The sequence below is a fragment of the Euleptes europaea genome, chromosome 17 (assembly GCF_029931775.1).
Source record: "Euleptes europaea isolate rEulEur1 chromosome 17, rEulEur1.hap1, whole genome shotgun sequence".
NCBI lineage: Eukaryota > Metazoa > Chordata > Lepidosauria > Squamata > Sphaerodactylidae > Euleptes > Euleptes europaea.
This window is the reverse complement of record NC_079328.1, coordinates 40367063-40387547: the sequence shown is the minus strand read 5'-3', so window position 1 is coordinate 40387547 and position 20485 is coordinate 40367063. Positions and strand designations below refer to the sequence as shown.

The following is a 20485-nucleotide window of genomic DNA, read 5'->3' as shown; positions in this document are numbered from 1 at the left end:
AATTGAGCATCGCTGCTCATAACCTGCATCTAGATGGGCGTCTTCACCAGTTCCGTTGAACACATGATGCTGCCTTATACTGAACCAGACCATTGGTTCATTGAGGTCAGTATTGTCAACTCAGACTGGCAGCGGCTCTCCAGGGTCTCATGTGGTGGTCTTCCACATCACTTAATACCGGATCTGTTTAGCTGGAGATGCTGGGGATTGAACCTGGGACCTCCTGCATGCTAAGCAGATGCTCTACCAATGAGCCATGGCCCCTCCCACATAAGCACATTGAGACATCCAATTCATTCATACAACATGAACGCATGTCTCTGCCTTATACTGTATTGGTCCACTGGTCCATCAAGGTCAGTATTGTCTACTCAGACTGGCAGTGGCTCTCTCCAGGATCTCAGGTAGAGGTCTTTTGCATCACCTCATCATCTTAACTGGAGATGCTGGGGACTGAATCTGGGACCTTCTGCATGCAAAGCAGAGGTTTTCCCACTGAGCCACAGCCCCTCCCCAGCGTTCAAAAGAGCGCCACTTCATCTAGAATCTGCAACACAAGCGCTCAGAGAGTCACGTCTTTCAGCGTGACTCAGTGCTACTCAGAGAAAGGGAAGCTGACACGTGCAATTATTCTGTCGATGTCCTCTTCAAACATTTGCTTGAAAACAAGGAGCAGATTCCCAGACACCGATCACTCCCACGGAGAATGTCAGGCGTGCTACAAGTGGCTGAACTCTGTGCTTTGGATGGGTGGATGGTTTTGTGTACTCTCTGTTCTCAATGTTAGGGTGTATTGCTCCGTAGTGGTGCATCTGCCCACTGTTCAGAAATGCTATGTTAAAATAAACAGATGAACAGGCGGCTTTAATAATGAAAAGATTTTGCCATGAATATGTATGTTTGGTAGACTGCTTTTGCACCAGGAGAACTAGATTTGAGTCCAGTAGCGCCTTAGAGATGAAGGGAGTTTTGATGCTTGAAAGCTAGTTGGTCTCCAAGGTTTTACTAGACTCGAATCTAGCTCTTTTTCTGTGGCCAACATGGCTGTAAGGAAGGATTTTAAACTTTTCCTCCCTGTTGCTTTCCCAGTAGAAATCAGATCAGATTTATTAATACGGCAAAGCCATTAAAATATTCATCAGTAGAAATCAGGAAGGCTAAGATGTAGGGCTGCCAACCTCCAGGTAGTATACTAAATCGAAAAACAGCACGAGGGCTCAATATTTCAATGTACTATATATTTTATCTAAACATCACATTCAAATAAACATATAAATTGTCCGAATCAGTTCATACACTGTCAGTTATTCATACAACTATATACAAACAAAATATATATATAGGTCCAAAACAGACCATTCAACACAATAAGGCTATCAAAGTCCATCCAAACCGGATATTCACAAGCGCATAAATCAATGCACTAGCAGAAATGCCAGAAGGGAATACCAACAACTACATGTTCTCTAGATGGTATACACGTTTTGTTGCTGGCTTCTTCAGCTTGTTGGTTTTTAATAGCAATTCCACCAGAAGAATGTTTTGTCGATTTCTCCTTTGCATGCTGTCAGCTCAGATCCCATAACGTCCCTAGCGTCCCATAAACAGACATGTTCAGGCAGGTGAACCTAAGCAATGCTAATTTATTAGGAGCAGAAAGACAGATTTACAGAAGGTGACTGCCTCTCACGCAGGAGAGGGTGTTAATGGAATCAGAGCAGACGGCTTTACAGTTTAAAAGCATTCTAAGCAAAAAAAGCAATACAAAGTGAAACCACAGTGCCGTACTAAGAGATAACAGTTCTCATAGAATCAAAGACAACACGGAGACGGGATAAAAAGGATTCTCAGCATGAAAACAAAACCTTGACCAGCAGCCAGAACCTGGCCTTGACAGGGAGCCAGCCTCTGGCCTGCAAACCTCTACTTCAAAAGCAAAGGCCTGACATTAGCAAAGGCCTGACACATGCTTTCATGGCTCAATTCCTCCGCAGCATGCTTGTTCCAGTTAAAGCTTCAGATGTGCGATGGTGGTAACACACAATATCAGTTCCACAATGGACTATCTAGGTGACCAATAATGGTTCCTTCAATTTTATCAAAAGGCCTCTGTGGGTTCCAGTAGTCCTGTTGTGCAGTAGCTGGAGGTCTCTCGCTATTACAACTGATCTCCAGCTGATAGAGATCAATTCACCTGGCCGCTTTGGCAACTGGACTCTATAGCATTGAAGTCCCTCCCCTCCCCAAACCCCGCCCTCCTCAGACTCCTCCCCAAAAAACTCCAGGTATTTCCCAACCCGGAGCTGGCAACCCTACTAAGCCACAAGTGGGTCTGGCAAGCCTGATCTCAGCAGATAGGCAGGGTCAGTCCTGGTTATTACTTGTATGGGAGACCACCAAGGAATGCCAGGGTTGCTACACAGGAGCGGGCAATGGCAAATCACTGCCTCTTGCCTTGAAAACCTTACAGGGGCACAGAACATTGGCTGTGACTTGACGGTACTTTCCACCTCCAGCAATATTTGTAGTAGCCGTAACAGCCCAGGCTAGCCTGATCATGCTAGAGCTTGGAAGCTAAACAGAATTGACCACGGTCAGTACTTGGATGGGAGACCACCAAGGAAATCCAGGGCTGCTAAGCAGAGGCAGGCAGCAGCAAACCATTTGTAGAAGAAGAAGAAGAAGAAGAAGAAAAGCTGGGTTTATTATGCCAACTTTCTCTACCACTTAAGGAAGAATCAAACCAGCTTACAATCTCCTTCCCTTCCCCTGCTCACAACACACAGCCTGTGAGGTAGGTTGGGCTGAGAGAGCTGTAAGAGAGCTGTGACTAGCCCAAGGTCACCCAACTGGCTTCATGTGTAGGAGTGGGGAAACTAACCAGATTAGCGTCTGCCGCTCATGTGGAGGAGTGGGGACTCAAACCGGGTTCTCCAGATGAGAGTCCACCACTCCAAACCACCTCTCTTAACCACTACACCATGCTGGCTCTCTCTGATAGTCTCTAACCTTGAATACTCCACGGGGTTGCTGTCAGTCAGTTGTGACTTGCAGCGCTTTACACACACAACCTGCAGTTAGCCCTAAGAGAGAAAAAAGACAGGCCCTAACAGAAAAAGACAGGTCCTAACAGAGAAAAAAGACAGGCATCTAGATATTACCTGCCCCCCCCCTTTTAGGCTGAGCAGGAATTTCTATTTTGGAAATAGCATGGGAGGGTGAATTAATTCTCCAACATCCAATCACCATAGCTCTAGTCTGAATTATTAAAGATCGATGCATAAATTGGGAGATCAGATCACAAATCCACCACATTATACGTAGCTTGGCTTTGAGAGGGTGGTGTATGGCTTGCAGAAGGCATGCCTTATGTTCAGTTCTCAAAAATACCCCCCCCCATCTGTCCCTCTAGTACCTATCTATTGCTAAACCTCTACGGATACTTTGGAGCCTACTGTCAACTAATGAAGAGGACTCTTCATCAACAGCAGATCACCATTGCCTGTTCTGTGGGCGTCTTGTTACTGTCCAAAAACAGTTCTTGGCATGCTGGGAAGTGTGACAATCCCTCCCCCCTGCATCATCAGTAGCTGAGCCATCAGGTCCACTGGGGAGACGAAGAGCCTTGTTATTTGTCAATTCAAACATGCAGCATTAGTAGCCAGCTCTAAATGAGTTGGCTTAGAGCAGTGGTCCCCAAACTTGTTGAGTCATGGAGCACTTTTCAGGAGAGAAATTCGTCACGGAACACTAATTCTCACCTAGCACCTATATACTAAACCGAATGACGGTAGTATTGACGATGGAAAGTAGTTTAAGCATTTGGGCATGTGAAACATCAAGTTTTATTTCATTCAAAAATTTTATTTTCTTCACTAATTTCACGACATACACAAAACAACAGCAAAAAACATAAAGTCAGGCAACATATTTGAGAAAGAATCCAAAGCAAGTATTTTAAACCCACAATATTTTACCTGCATAGATCTGGTAGTTAAAACCATTTTTTTCTTACCTACACACAGTTCATGGCTGCAAAAATTCATAATTTTGAGATCTTGTCATGTTTATTTAGAGCCAGTAAGGTGAATAGGCCAGTCGCCTCTGTATCCTTCCTCTTGTCTGCTCTGCGGTTGTCTCCTTGTTTACCCAGATTGCTACTCTGGGGGATTTCCTTCCTTGAACACATGGACACATGAAGCTGCCTTCTACTGAATCAGATCCCTGGTCCATCAAAGTCAGTATTGTCGGCTCAGACTGGGGTGATTGGTCAGTCAACCATATTAATAAACTTGACTTGACTACTCAGACTGGCAGCAGATCTCCAGGGTCTCAGGCAGGAGTCTTTCACATGACCTACTTGCCTGGTCCCTTTAACTGGAGATGCCGGGGATTGAACCTAGGACCTTCTGCGTGCCAAGCAGATGCTCCACCACTGAGCCACAGCCCCTCCCTTAACTTCCTGCTACCTTCCTCTTTTTGTAACCTCCAGGAGGACAAGATATGCTCCTGGTATCTTTCTCCAGCTTACCTTGGATAAATTCTTACCTTGGATAAATTCAGCTTACCTTGGATAAATTCAGCCAAAATTCTCATGCTTCCTTTCCTATCATACTATGGAATTCTGTAACAATAAAGGACATCCCTTTCTTTTCTAAAGCGATAGGCCTCGCATGGACTTTATTCCTAAAAGCAGCACCCTCTTCTACTGTCAAACCATCTCTGAGGCTATCAATCTTTCCCCTGCTCCAATTTCCCAAACTGAAACAGTCCCATCAGGGTTTTATTTGGGGAAACCCACGTGTTCACCCAGGAAACGTGGGTTTCCCCAACAGAAAAAGGAAGGAAGGAAAACCCGAGAGAGAAGGAAAAGGACAGCAGAAGGGGAAATACTCTTTATTTCCCATTTTTATCCTTTTTTTGTGTATTTATTTTTAAGAAATAGCCTACCTCCTTATTGAATTCCATATAAGCAACGGCACGTAGACTTAGGTCCCTGCACAAAATCCCCTCTCCCCTGCACAAAATCCATCTAGCTGCATGTCACAACAAACTCTGATTCAAGTGAGAGGGCATTGACGTCAACAGAAAAAGTTGGGATTTTTGCTTTCGCATAGCCAATAAGCCAGGCTCTGTCACCCCAGCTTTAATCATGACTATTACGGAGTCAAAACGGCCTTTTAGAAATGATTTCAGAAGCCATTTATACAAGCTCTGCAGATGTGTTCAGTAGTAATTACACTGAATGGCATTTGCTTATGTAACATGTTTAAATCATGTTTGTTTAAAAGGGGGGGGGGAAATAACATACAAAAGAGATTTTGGTCATATAAAATAAAGCCTTAAAAGAACAAGGCCTAGATGATTGAAAATCAAAAAGCCAATCCTGATTGCTTCCACCTTCGGAATTTTTTTTTTGGCGGTCTAACCGTTTGATTGTAGTCACTTTCTGAGTTTGCCGTAATGAGACATTTATTCTGTTCTGAGAATCACAGAGAGGGTTGTTGGTTTAGTGGCACGGCTTTTGATGAAAGCCCTTCACTGAAAATCATATCGCCAAAGAGGAATCTGACCATATAAACAGGTTGCTTGAAGCAGCATCGTTAATGAAGGGCATCTTTTGTTAGATGCCGTGTTCCTAGGGAAAAATCATTTCATTTTGGAGGGCTTTGGCTCATCGGCACTTAACACACACACATTTATTTCACAATTTCATAATTTATTGAATCAATAAGCCCCACTTTATATATTTGTTTTGTAACGTTTCATAACGTTATTTCGTAACGTTTCACTCCTCCGAAGATGCCTGCCACAGCTGCTGGCAAAACGTCAGGAAAGGAAATACCAAGACCATGGTCACGCAGCCCGGATAACCCACAAGAATCAATGAACTCTGACCGTGAAAGCCTTCGACAATATTTCATAACATTTATTTATAATATTTGTTTATTTATAACATTTATTTCATAAATAAGTCCCACTTTGCTCCGCGGCATTACTCACAAGTAAGGAAGTGTGCCAAGAGCCCCGTGGCGCAGAGTAGTAAGCTGCAGGACTGCAGTCCCAAGCTCTGCTCACGACCTGAGTTCGATCCCGTACGCACAGGGCACTTTGCAGATTCCATCTGCTTGTCATAAGGTGGGATCATTACACACATCTCCTTAAAGATGTAACAATGCCTGGTATCTTCTCCTGGGGGATTCTGGATCATCGTCTCCTCTGAGTATAGCCCAGTTCCTCTTCTGGCCGCCTATGGCGAGTTAGAACCTTTCCCAGGAAAACATGCTGGGAAGAACTTATAAATAGGATGAGACGTACTTCTTTAAATAGGCAGGTACCCACGAACACACGAAGCTGCCTTATACTGAATCAGACCTTTGGTCCATCATAGTCAGTATTGTCTACTCAGACCAGCAGCAGCTCTCCAGGTTCTCAGGCAGAGGTCTTTCACATCACCTACCTGCCTAGTCCCTTTAACTGGAGATACCGGGGATTGAACCTGGGACCTTCTGCATGCCAAACAGATGCTCTACCACTGAGCCATGGCCCCTCCCCATGACAGCCCCAGGAGTTCACTGAACACATGGGGAGGGGCAGTAGGAATGAGTGCCCTGGCCCTGCCTAGTGCCTGTTCCTCCACAACTTGTGTGGCCACTTCCTCCACACTGCAGTCAATGATGTGATCACATGGAAGTGGGGTGGGTGGGGGAGCTGGCGCACCGGTGTCTGCTCTCCCTCCCCGTGTGTTCGATGAATGCGTCAGGGCTCTCTTGTATACTGGGCTACTATTTCGAGGGCATGATAAGTATGTTTACATAGATAAATAGCAAATCTAAAATATTTTAAGGTATGGGAGAATATTATTATGACTTGGTATTTTATTCCGATTTTACTGTTTGTTGCTTTTTTAAAATTGTCGAGGTTTCTGCTGTTTCTTAGCTTTTAGGTGTTTTTAGATGGTTTTCCCCTGACCTGGATGGCCCAGGCTAGCTCAACCTAGTCAGACCTCAGAAACTAGGCAGCCCTGGTTAGTTTTTAGTTGGGAGACCACCAAGAAAGTCCAGGGTCGCTACACAGAGGCAGGCAATGGCAAACCATCTCTGTATGTCTCTTGCCTTGAAAACCATACGGGATTGCCATAAATCGGTTGTGACTTGACGGCAAAAAAATAAAAAGAAAAGAAAATGAAAAGATGGATGGAAGGCATATGTACAGCATTGGTAGTTTTTCAGGGACATTGGAAATGTTACATTGCCCCCTTGTGGCAAAAATAATTAAACCACATTCCAAAGTCTGTCTCTGTACAAAAGTCCAGCGGCACTTTAAAAACTAATAACACTTATTCCAGCAGAAGCTGACAGACCGACATGGCTCCCTTTCTGGAATCTTTCTCGACAGCCAGTGGCCATTTATGCATGGCTGTTTCGTCACGGTCACCCCACTGGCTTCTTTGGGGCTTTGCTTTGGTTATGCTTGTATTTTCCAACCGTCAGAGGTCACCTCCCTCTCCCCGCGCACTTCCGTGAGTTTTCTGGATTCGTGTTTAGCCAGAAATCACAGGAGGAAACGCACGGAAATGCGTGGGGAGAGCGAGGTGACCTCTGATGGTCGGAAAATGCAAACATAACCAAAGCAAAGCCCCGAAGTAGCCGGTGGGGTGACTATGAGGAAACAGTCATGCATAAATGGCCCGTCTTTCATAAACTTGTCAGTGGTCTGGTTTAGACACACAGTGGAATGTGGTGCTAAAGAGGTGATAAAGCTTTGAGACAGTGGAATGGACAATACTGTCTGCGCCCACATTTTTCAATGCTCCCCTGGGAAAAAGGATGTAGAAAGTAAGGGACATTTCGCATATTCATTCCCAGTCATTTGTAGCTTGATTTAGATTGGGGCTGTGGCAGAAAGAGGGCCTTATGCCTCCCTTATGCCATTATCCCAACCTGTAAGAACCCCTAATTGTATACTAGATTGCAAAATGCCCTCCTTTTAAATCACTGTTGGCAATGCTCTAGGGAGCAGGCAGTGCGAAATACTTTGCTGCATCTGACAAATCCCAAGAAAACTCATATTGCAATAAATACAAAAAAAATAAACATGTTAGTGTTGATTCTTCTATTGTTTCTCGATATTATATAGCAACTTGCCACTAGACCATCCTCATATTTCTGCATTGTCACTTTCTGACTGTCTTCTACCATGACGAGCTCTGGGAATTTGGTCTCCCCACCATGCTTTTTTTTTTTTTTAAAACGTTTACATCGGAGCAGAAGTTTAATAAGAACAGACTGGGGAAAAATTTGCTGTGCATGTTTACCTAACGGTATGTCTGTTTACTTGGCATTAAGTCTTACACCCAAGTAAAAGCGCTCACCTGGTTGCAACCGTATGCACGGTAAAGGTCCCCTGTGCAAGCACCGGGTCACTCTTGACCCATGGGGTGATGTCACATCCTGACATTTTCTAGGCAGACTTTGTTTACGGGGTGGTTTGCCAGTGCCTTCCCCAGTCATCTTCCCTTTACCCCCAGAAAGCTGGGTACTCATTTTACTCACCTCGGAAGGATGGAAGGCTGAGTCAACCTTGAGCCGGCTACCTGGAACCAACTGAGTCAACCTTGAGCCGGCTACCTGAAACCAACTTCCGTCGGGATCGAACTCAGGTCGTGAGCAGAGCTTGGGACTGCAGTCCTGCAGCTTACCACTCTGCGCCACGGGGCTCTTAGCACATTTCCTTACTTGTGAGTAATGCCGCGGAGCAAAGTGGGACTTATTTATGAAATAAGTGTTATAAATAAACAAATATTATAAATAAATTTTATGAAATATTGTCGAAGGCTTTCACGGCCAGAGTTCATTGGTTCTTGTGGGTTATCCGGGCTGTGTAACCGTGGTCTCGGTATTTTCTTTCCTGACGTTTCGCCAGCAGCTGTGGCACGCATCTTCGGAGGAGTGAAACGTTACGAAATAACGTTATGAAACGTTACAAAACAAATATATAAAGTGGGGCTTATTGATTCAATAAATTATGAAATTGTGAAATAAATGTGTGTGTGTTACGTGCCGATGAGCCAAAGCCCTCCAAAATGAAATGAAGAAGCGCACTCATTTATGAAATAAATAATTTCACGCGAGCAAGACAACTCCAACCCAACCCAACATTTCAATCCCACTTTCTCCCTTTCATCCACCATGAATGAAAAGACCTCTCTGTCACCCCGCCCACCGACGTCCCAAAGTTCCACAACCCCCGCCCTGCCGATTGGCTCTCCCAACGTTCGGAGCACCCGCCGGCGACCAATCAGGGCGCTCCCTCGCGTTGCGCAAAGGGAAACCCCCGCGTTCCACAACCCCCGCCCTGCCGATTGGCTCTCCCAACGTTCGGCGCACCCGCCGGCGACCAATCAGGGCGCTCCCTCGCGTTGACGCAAAGGGAAGCCCCCCGCGCTTCCTTGCCCGGGAAGGTTTGAAATTTGCAACGGAGGGCGGACGGGGCGGGTCGCGGTTGCGCCTCTGCCCGGTGGCTTCATGGAGCAGGAGCCCGGGTTAGCGGTGCCGCCCCGGGGGGAGGCCGAGGCCGAGGCGGCGGAAGCCCTCGCAGCACCCCCGGAGGAGGCGGATGGGGGCCGTCCGGAGGAAGAGCTGGAGGCGGAGGAGGGGAAAGAAGGGGGAGAGGGGTGGGAAGGGGAGCCCCCCCAGCCTGCGCTGGGCGTCGGGGGCTCTGAGCGCCGGGAAGATGCAGACGCCATGAGCCTAGGTAGGCGCAGCCCTTTGGCCTGTCCCCAAACCTCCGTTTTATCGGGCCGACTTTGCACCCCCTCTAATTGATCTCCCCCCCACCTTTGATAATGATATTATTGGGGCTGCCGCTCCAGATTCAGGATCTCTAAACTGGCACCTCCTTTAATTGATCCCCCCTCCTTTGATAATGATATTATTGGGGCTGCCGCTCCAGATTCAGGATCTCTAAACTGGCCCTCCTTTAATTGATCCCCCCTCCTTTGATAATGATATTATTGGGGCTGCCGCTCCAGATTCAGGATCTCTAAACTGGCCCTCCTTTAATTGATCCCCCCTCCTTTGATAATGATATTATTGGGGCTGCCGCTCCAGATTCAGGATCTCTAAACTGGCCCTCCTTTAATTGATCCCCCCTCCTTTGATAATGATATTATTGCGGCTGCCGCTCCAGATTCAGGATCTCTAAACTGGCACCTCCTTTAATTGATCCCCCCTCCTTTGATAATGATATTATTGGGGCTGCCGCTCCAGATTCAGGATCTCTAAACTGGCACCTCCTTTAATTGATCCCCCCTCCTTTGATAATGATGTTATTGGGGCTGCCGCTCCAGATTCAGGATCTCTAAACTGGCACCTCCTTTAATTGATCCCCCCTCCTTTGATAATGATATTATTGGGGCTGCCGCTCCAGATTCAGGATCTCTAAACTGGCACCTCCTTTAATTGATCCCCCCTCCTTTGATAATGATATTATTGGGGCTGCCGCTCCAGATTCAGGATCTCTAAACTGGCACCTCCTTTAATTGATCCCCCCTCCTTTGATAATGATATTATTGCGGCTGCCATTCCAGATTCAGGATCTCTAAACTGGCACCTCCTTTAATTGATCCCCCCTCCTTTGATAATGATATTATTGGGGCTGCCGCTCCAGATTCAGGATCTCTAAGGTGGCCAACTGGCAACCCCCTCTAATTGATCTCTCCCCCCACTTGTTAATCATATTATTCAGGCTGCCCCTCCAGATTCAGGATCTCTAGGGTGGCCAACTTGCACCCCCTCTAATTGATCCCTCCCTTTGATAATGATATTATTGCGGCTGCCACTCCAGATTCAGGATCTCTAAACTGGCACCTCCTTTAATTGATCCCCCCTCCTTTGATAATGATATTATTGCGGCTGCCACTCCAGATTCAGGATCTCTAAGGTGGCCAACTGGCAACCCCCTCTAATTGATCTCCCCCCCCATCCTTGATAATGATATTATTGCGGCTGCCACTCCAGATTCAGGATCTTTTCTGAAAGCAGACTTGAGCCGGCTTACAATCACCTTCCCTTCCTCTCCCCACAATAGACACCTTGTAAGGTAGGTGGGGCTGGGAGAACCCTAAGAGAACTATGACTAGTACAAGGTCGCCCAGCTGGATTCATGTGAAGGAATGGGGAATCGAACCCAGTTCTCCAGAGTAGAGTCCATCATTCTTAACCACTACACCGTGCTGCCTCTCCATAAAGTATGAGTCCAGCAGCACTTGAAAGACCGTGGACATTGACTCCAACAACATTTTTTGTGAGTCAGAGCTGACAGAGTGTAAATAGGAGTGGACTTACCGTCCTTTGCATCTGATGAAGTGAGCTCTGGCTCATGCAGATTTTTGGTGAAGTAAATGTTGCCAGTCTGGACTTCTGTTTGTCTTTTGCCAGTACAGACTAGTGTGGCTGCTTGTCTGGAATAAGCCTTACTTTTATTTGAGCTCTCATTCATGAAAGCTTCTGCCACAGTATGTTCCCTGGCCTTTACGATCCCACAAGAGTCTTGGCTGCGGCAGATTTCTACCTTTTAGGAATTTGTCTTTAGACTCTCTTATTGTTCTGCCTTTGCATGATCAGGCATGCTGCTCTGATCCTGGAGAGAATAGGTATGCATCTTGACTAGTATTCACTTTGACTAGTAGCCATGGATAGCCCTGTCCTCCATGGACATGTCCACTCCCCTCTTCAAGCCTTCCAAGTTGGTAGCCATCACCACATCCTGGGGCAGGGAGTTCCACAATTTAACTATGCGTTGTGCAAAGAAATATTTCCTTTTATCAGTTTTGAATCTCTCACCCTCCAGCTTCAGCAGATGATGGAATCATCTCACTGATTTGGTGGGTCTTCTTGTGTGCAGGGAATTAAATGGAGGAGGTAAACTTTCCCCCCTCTCTCTTTGACCCCAGACGAAGGCAGTGAAAGTGCGGACAGTGGCGGAGGCAGCTACAGCGATTATGGGGATTGTGACAAGCCGGGAACAGCCCTGCAGCGGCTGGTGCCAGAAGGGAACGTGCTTTTCCCAGACACCTTCCAGACAAACAACATCCTGTTCTATGAGCGATTCAAGGCCTACCAAGACTACATGTTGGGTGAGCACCTATGCTTCTCAGGCTGTGTTCTCAAGATCAGTCTCCTTCCAGACTTGTTCCTTAATTCACACGGGCCACTGCCCTGGATTGCCAGGGCTGGCCTGATTTCGTCTGATCTCAGAAGCTAAGCAGGGTTGGTCTTGGCTTATACTTGGATGGGAGACCACCAGGGAAGTCCAGGGTTAACACATGCCTTAACACATGAGCTGCCTTATACGGAATCAGACCCTCAGTCCATCAAAGTCAGTACTGTCTACTCAGACTGGCAGCGGCGTTCCAAGGTCTCAGGCAGAGGTCTTTCACATCACCTACTTGCCTAGTCTCTAACTGGGGGTGCAGGGGATTGAACCTGGGCACGCCAAGCAGAGGCTCTACCACTGAGCCACAGCCCCTCCCCAAAATAGTTTTCCTTTTATTGTCACATGGTCACATGAAGCTGCCTTATACTGAATCAGACCCTTGGTCCATCAAAGTCAGTATTGTCTGCTCTGACCGGCAGCGGTTCTCCAGGTTCTCACGCCTTTCACATCACCTACTTGCCTAGTCCCTTTAACTGGAAAAGCCGGGGATTGAACCTGGGACCTTCTGCATGCCAAGCAGATGCTCTACCGCTGAGCCACAGCCCACCTGCTTGACAGATGCAGGAACTGGCTCGTTTAAAAAGCTCTTAATTTGAGTGGGCATTGGGGTAGCGTGGAAATGCTCTGTGGCCATTAACTTGCGATGGGTCGTTCACACATGCTAGTTGCACATGATGCTGCAGTCAAGGGGTGGCAAACATAGAATAGATTTTGCATGTACAAAAATAGCACATTGATTTCAGTGGGCTTAGATGGAAGTAACGCTACATAGGATTACATTATAGAGTTCTTAACACAACTGTGTAAATAAAGCTTCTGTAGTTACTCGCCCACAGGTGTTTTTTTAGGCTTCCCATCTGTGCATAACTGTGTGGTGTAGTGGTTAAGAGCAGTGGTTTGGAACAGGGGACTCTGATCTGGGGAACCGGGTTTGATTCCCCACTCCTCCACATGAGCGGCAAAGGTTAATCTGATGAACTGGATTTGTTTCCCCACTCCTACACATGAAGCCAGCTGGGTGACCTTGGGTCAGTCACAGCTCTCTCAGCCCCACCTACCTCACAGGGTGTCTGTTTTGGGGAAGGGAAGGTGATTGTAAGCCGGTTTGATTCTTAAGTGATAGAGAAAGTTGGCATATAGAAACCAACTCTTCTTCTTATGTGAGCTAAAAAGGAAATGGTAACCGATTTTTGTAAATTTCCTTTCCTGGTCTCCTGGATGCAGTTTGTGCTCACCAGAGGTGAATAGCCAGCCTGCTAGAAAGGTGACTCTGTTCATCTGTAGGCTGCCTGCTCATTTCCTGTTGCTTTAGTTCCGCCTTAGCTCTGTCTGAGCCCTGGAAGGTCCGAACTTCAAGTGACTGTTTTGTCATTTGCTTTCCATGTGGATACTGGCACGGTTTGCTGCTCAGCTGTGTGAGATGTGTTTCAATTTGTTTGTGTTTTTTTTTTAGCGGACTGTAAAGCCTCGGAGGTTAAAGAGTTCACAGCGGAGTACTTGGAAAAGGTCCTTGAGCCATCCGGGTGGCAGGCGGTCTGGCGCACCAATGTGTTTGAGGTTCTGGTCGAGGTAAATGCTCCTGGGTTCTCTAGATTTTTGACTCTGTGCTTAGCTGACAACAAACAAGTGGTTTCGTTTTAGATGGTGAGGGTCTGGGCTAGACGTTTGGTGGAGGACCCTGGGAGTGAGCTGGCGAGCAGCCTCAAAGTGGAAATGGTGCCATTTGTAGTAAGAAGAAGAGTTGGTTTTTATATGCCAACTTTCTCCACCACTTAAGGAAGAATCAAAATAGCTTACACTCACCTCCTTCCCCTCCCCCAAACAGATACCCTGTTAGATAAGTAGGGCTGAGAGAGTGTGACTAGCCCAAGGTCATCCATCTGGCTTCATGCGTAGGAGCGGGGAAACCAACCTGGATCACCAGATTAGCATCCGCCGCTCATGTGGAGGAGTGGGGAATCAAACTCGGTTCTCCAGATCAGAGTTCACTGCTCCAAACCATCGCTCTTAACCACTACACCACGCTGGCTTTCGTAACTGATTTGGTTGGATTTATAGAAAGGTAATTGATTAGATTGGATTTATAGGCTACCCTTTCCTGGACAAGCCAGGCTCAGAGCAGCTAACAACATTATTATAACAATTTAAAAACAATCAAAGATATAAAACAATAAATACAGCTATAAGCAGCATTAACTCCCTCTCTTATGAGACCAGGGCCCGGCGGGATTTAACACCGTTCGCAGAGCCTGTAAGACCAAAATGTTCCGCCAGGCCTACGGTTGAGGGCAGCAACGGTTTCCCATCATGTCTGGCCTCTTTCTTTGATCCATTAGGGGGCTTGGATTGCTTCCCTCTGGCTGGCTTTGGCTAAAGGCTAGTCACAGCTCTCTTTGAGCTCTCTCAGCCCCACCTACCTCACTGGGTGTCTGTTGTGGGGGAGGGAAGGTGATAAGCCAATTTGATTCTTCCTTAAGTGGTAGAGAAAGTCAGCATATAAAAACCAACTCTTCTTCTGAGAAGCCCCTCAACTCAGTGTAAAACGTTCCTCCCCTAATGCTACCGCCTAACAATTGCCTGTGAACATGGAGGTTCCCTTTAGGTGCCGTGGCTCATCCCCGTAGGTCAATCAGCTTTCCATGAATTTGTCCGCTCTCTTGCTATCTAGGCCAGTGGCCACCCCCACGTCTTGTAGCAGTGAGTTCCCCAAGCCGTTCTGTGTGCACTAGCCAGTCTTTGTGCATTAGTACTTCCTTTGGTCTGTCCAGAATCCACTGCCAGTTGATTACAGTCGAGTGACCTCGAATTCTCGAGCTCGAATTCTCGTGCTGTTTTAACTCTGCTGGAAACCACCGATTAGTTCTTTGAAACCGGACGTACTGAGCTTATTTTTAAACAGCTGTAATTCTGCCCAAAGATGGCTCCCCGTAGCAAAGAAATGAAGATGGCCACTTCCCTCCCCAGGTTGTTGATGTGGAGTACTCTGCTCAGAAGGCCGTGGTGCAACTCAGCAACCCTTTCTTGTGCGAGACCGAAGGGGGCACCTTCACTTTGGAATGCATGCAGGAATTGCTGGCCCTCAAGGGACATCAGCTGCCGTTGCAGGAGTTGTGGGTCGTGTTCGATGAATCGGGGGAGTTTGACCAGACGGCCCTTGCTATTGAGCACGTCAGGTAGGTCTATCTTTTCTGGCGTTTGTTCCGGTGATGACTGGCAGGGCCTCTCCAAGGATGTAAGTTGAGGTTTCCAGTCCTGCTACCTGTGGCGTTCTAACCGGAGGTGCCAGAGATTGAGCTTTGGGGGGGGGGGGTTCTTGTGCATTATTTGTTAATATTTTCTTCATTTATACCCAGCCTTTCTCCTCGAAGGAGCCCCGTGGCGCAGAGTGGTCAGCTGCAGTACTGCAGTCCAAGCTCTGCCCACGACCTGAGTTTGATCCCGATGGAAGTAGGTTTCAGGTTGCCGGCTCGAGGTTGACTCAGCCTTCCATCCTTCCGAGGTCGGTAAAATGAGTACCCAGCGTGCTGGGGGTAAAGTGTAGACGGCTGGGGAAGGCAATGGCAAACCACCCCATAAACAGAGTCTGCCAGGTAAATGTTGGGATGTGACGCCACCCATAGGTCAGAAATGACCCGGTGCTTGCACAGGGGACGACCTTTACCTTTCTTCCCAGAGGGGACCCTAAGCGGCTTACAACATTCTCCTCTCCTCCATTTTAATCCTCACAACAACCCCTTGGGGTAGGTTAGAATGAGAGTGTGTGACTGGCCTAAGGTCACCCAGCAAGCTTCCATGGAGAATGGGGATTCGAACCTGGGTCTCCTAGATCTGACTCTCTAGCCTTGCAGAGCTTGTGCTCAGCCACTGAGTTATGTGCCCTCTTGCTCATATCTTGGGGGAAGGTTGAAAAGCTCCCTAGCCTTAGGCTGTCTCTGAGCCTCAATTCCCCCATCTGCAATAGGAAGATGACCATACCGGTCTACTTGACAGGGCTGTTGTAATGGTAGCCATAAGTCAGTAAGGCTGAGATGCTAGGAACACAAAGCTCAAAGTGGGTCTGTGGTCTAAAGCTGGAAGTTTGAGATGAGATAGTCTATTTTGCCTTTTACCCTGCTGTGACCTTGACTTCCTTGAGCTGTCAGTGAACGAGTCACTAGTGTGGTGTAGGGTGTTAAGAGCAGTGGTTTGGAGCGGCGGACTCTAATCTGGAGAACCGGGTTTCATTCCCCACTCCACATGAGCAGCGGAAGCTAATCTGGTGAACCGGGTTGGTTTCCCCACTTTGGCACTTGAAGCCAGCTGGGTGAACTTGGGCTACTCACAATTCTCTTAGAGCTCTCTCAGCCTCACCTACCTCACAGGGTGTCTGTTGTGGGGAGGGGAAGGTGATGATAAGCGGGTTTGATTCTTCCTTAAGTGGTAGAGAAAGTCGGCATATAAAAACCAACTCTTCTTCTAACTCCCTCTCTTGTTTTGAAGATTTTTCTACGAGCACATTTGGCGGAGCTGGGACGAAGAGGACGATGATGACTTTGACTACTTCGTTAGATGTGTTGAACCTCGTCTCCGGCTGTAAGTGCCTCTTCAAATGTTGTTGAGCCTTGGAGTGGATCGCTCTTGAATTGTTTCAGTTCCCAACACCAATTGTGGTGTTGTATTTGCAACCGTGAAGAGTCTGACGTGGTGGCAAAGGGAACACACCTGCCTGCAGTCCTGTGAGTCTGGCTGGGGTTAAAACCTTATCCAGGTGAGGTCTGGGAACGGGGGCAAGGGCTGCGAAAAGAGGAGGACCAAAAACTAGGGGCAAGAAGGGAGTAGAACAGGCAGTGGCCAGCGTAGTGTAATGGTTAGGCAGTTGGACTAGGATCTGGAAGACCCCCAGGTTCAAATTCCCACGCTGCTGTGGTAGCTTGTTGGGTGATGAGTCATACTCAGCCAAACCTCACAGGGTGGTTGTGAGGGTGAAATGGAGGAAGAGAGAATGATGTGAGCTGCTTTGGGTCCCCGCTGGGGTTATAAATGCAGCAAATAAAAGTAAATAATAGAAGAGTTGGTTTTTATACCCTGATTTTTCTCTGCCTTTAAAGAGAAACAAACCGGCTTACAATCTCCTTCCATCCCCCTCCCCACAACAGACACCCTGTGAGGTTGGTGGGGCTGAGAGAGTTCGGAGAGAACTGTGACTAGTCCAAGGTCACCCAGGTGGCTTCCTGTGTAGGAGTAGGGAAACAAACCCGGTTCTCCGGATTAGAGTCCGCTGCTGGTGAGGAGGATTGGGGAGTCAAACCCGGTTCACCAGATCAGAGTCTGCCGCTCTTAAGCACTGCACCACGCTGTCAGGCCAAGCCCCAGATTGTAAGGACTCCTAGGATAAAAGGGGCACATTAACATGAGAGGAAAGAATTTGGTGACAGAATGTGTGGAGGATGAAGTGAGAAGGATTGAAGCGAACTGTAGGATTTCTGACCGAGGGGAGGGAGGCTGATGGAGGGAAAGAAGAGAGGGGTAGCGAGGCTGTTAGAGAAGGGCGGGAGGCTGATAGAGAAAGAAGATAAAGTGAGTGGGGGGTGGGGGAAAAGGTGTTTGTGGGCCTACCAAGGATACTGGACTGGGTACAAAGCAAGGCCCAGAGCTGAGGAGTGGGATGGGCTGTCCCCTGTCGGCAAGTAGAAAAGGACACTTTGGAAGGCTGTGGACTACGAGGCAGGAAGCCCAAAGGGGGCAACGGCATTGGTGGGTCTAGAGTTAAGATCCCAGCAGGGGAATTCTGCCTTTTACGGAAGCATTGCGACTGAAGGTTGAGTCTGTGGGGGAGAGATACGAGGCAAGGCTGCATTTCACATTGCTTTCTACTAACTAGTCTGTATTCGGATTACGGGATTCTGATTTTCCGTTATCATTTAGATACTTATATCCTGTTTTTCTACACAGTCTTATAGCTCTGTTTTCTCCTTCCTTTTATCCTCACAACAATGACCCGGTAAGGTAGGCTAGGCTGAGAGACTATTCCTGGCCCGAGATAATTCCTGGCGTGAGCTTCTATGGCAGAGTGGCAATTCGAACCGGGGTCTCTGAGCGGTGACACTATGCTGTCTCTGTGTATTAAAACAAAGAGATATATTGTTAATTCTATTTGAGTCATGGCCTCTGTTCGCCTCTAGATGACACTGCAGAACTGGTTGTGGACGTTTTCGGAGAAGTATTTTTAATTCAAGGAATTCATCCTTCCCTAGAATAAACTCAAATGCTTGGAGCCACCCCCCTCCCGGTTCTTGGTCTGAAATCTATCCGTCTGTGTCATGTTTTTATTCTATCCTTCCTCCACGGAGTTCAGGGCAGCATCTGTGATTTCTCCCTTCCCCCATGTTATTCTCAAAATCACCCTGTGAGGCGGATCAGACGGTGTGTGTCAGAGAGAAATGGACATAAGGTCACCTTACGAAAGGGGTAGACATTTGAACCCATAAATGTCCCAGATTGTATTCCTGAGCCTTTTACTGCTATACCACACTGGCTGCCAGAAATGGAATATGGCAAAGTTTGCTGAGGTCATTTTGTAATTCCCCAACCAGCCAGTTTTTCTTTAGATTACCTATGAACTTTTGGTCATAGATGAGGTTTCGTTCTGTTGTGTGTGTGTTTAGTGCTGTCAATTCGATTCCGACTCATGGTGACCCTATGAATCAATGTCCTCCAAAATGTCCTCTCTTTAACAGCCTTGCTGAGGTCTTGCAAATTGAGGGCCGTGGCTTCCTTTATAGAGTCGATCCATCTCTTGTTGGGTCTTCCTCTTTTCCTGCTGCCTTCAACTTTTCCTAGCATGATTGTCTTTTCCTCTGACTCTTGTCTTCTCATAATGTGACCAAAGTACGATAGCCTCAGTTTAGTCATTTTAGCTTCTAGGGTCAGTTCAGGCTCGATTTGATCTAGAATCCACTGATTTGGGTTTTTTTGGCAGTCCACGGTATCTGTAACCTTCTCCTCCAACACCACATTTAAAAGGAATCTGCTTTCTTCCTATCAGCTTTCCTTCTCTTGGTGCCCTACTATTGTAGTAACGTACACTATGTCAAAATATTTTAGTCTTGCAGAATTCAAAATACTTCAGATGGCGCTGTTGCTAGCAAAAAAAACTCTGAAAACTTTCTTAATACAGGATACCTTGGAACAGGGTTCAGACATGTTTGGGGATGGGAACTCGGCCATTCCACCAACAGCTGTGCGACTCTCCATTTCAGGCACTACGACATCTTGGAAGACCGCGTCCCTTCCGCGCTGGTAGCAGACTACCATAGCCTTCTGTCCCAGTGCGAGGAGCTTTACCGCATGTTCCTGGACCTCCGGAACAGCCTCTCGGGCAGCGATTCCGACTCCGAAGCAGAAAACGTCTCCGTGGTGGAAGGGGTGAAACTCTACGACAGGATAGAACACTTGAAGCAGAAGCTGAAGCTGATTGAAAATCCTCTCTTGAGGTAAAGCCAGCCCTTGTGAGCGTGTCTCTGCCGTTTTGGACCAACTATGCTAGAACTCGGAGATTCAGGGCCGACACAAGGGAGTACTTCTTCACATGGCGCAAAGTTAAACTGTGGAACTCCCTGCCCCAGGATGTGGTGACGGCTGCCAAGTAGAAGGCTTTAAAAGGGGAGTCGACAAATTCATGGAGGGCTGGGCTACCTGTGGCTACTAGTCATGGTGGATAATTAGTCACAATGGATATCTAATGCGTAGTTAAATTGTGGAACTCCCTGCCCCAGGATGTGGTGATGGCTGCCAACTTGGAAGGCTTGAAGAGGGGAGTGGACATGTTCATAGAGGAGAGGGGCTAGCCATGGCTACTAGTCAAAATGAATCCTAGTCATGATGCATACCTATTCTCTCTAGGATCAGAGGAGCATGCCTATTATATTAAGTGCTGTGGAACACAGGCAAGATAATGCTGCTGCAGTTGTCTTGCTTGTGGGCTTCCTGGAGGCACCTGGTTGGCCACTGTGGGAACAGACTACTGGACTTGATGGGCCTTGGTCTGATCCAGCATGGCTTTTATTATGTTCTTACTTACTCCCTTCAGTACCAGAGGCAGCATCATTTGCTGAGGAGCATGGACGAGAGGATGCTGTTGCAGTCATCCAGCTTGTGGGCTTCCTAGAGTCAGCTGGTTGGTCGCTGTGTGAACAGAATGCTGGACGTGATGGGCCTTTGGTCAGATCCAGCAGGGTTCTTCTCGTATTCTTATGCTGTCTCTCGCTTAGCCAGTGTGATGTAGCGG

General features: G+C 47.4%; 1 protein-coding gene across 1 annotated transcript in view; it reads left to right on the top strand.

Annotated features, from left to right (window-relative positions):
* Positions 1–9527: 9527 nt before the first annotated feature.
* The window catches only part of SHCBP1 (SHC binding and spindle associated 1), a 28499-nt gene continuing 17541 nt past the window's right edge, over positions 9528–20485 (top strand). The window contains exons 1-6 of the mRNA XM_056862371.1: positions 9528–9756; positions 11957–12139; positions 13673–13788; positions 15184–15392; positions 16699–16791; positions 19458–19691. Coding sequence (XP_056718349.1) covers positions 9528–9756; positions 11957–12139; positions 13673–13788; positions 15184–15392; positions 16699–16791; positions 19458–19691 — 1064 coding nt within the window. The remainder of the gene's footprint in view (positions 9757–11956; positions 12140–13672; positions 13789–15183; positions 15393–16698; positions 16792–19457; positions 19692–20485) is intronic.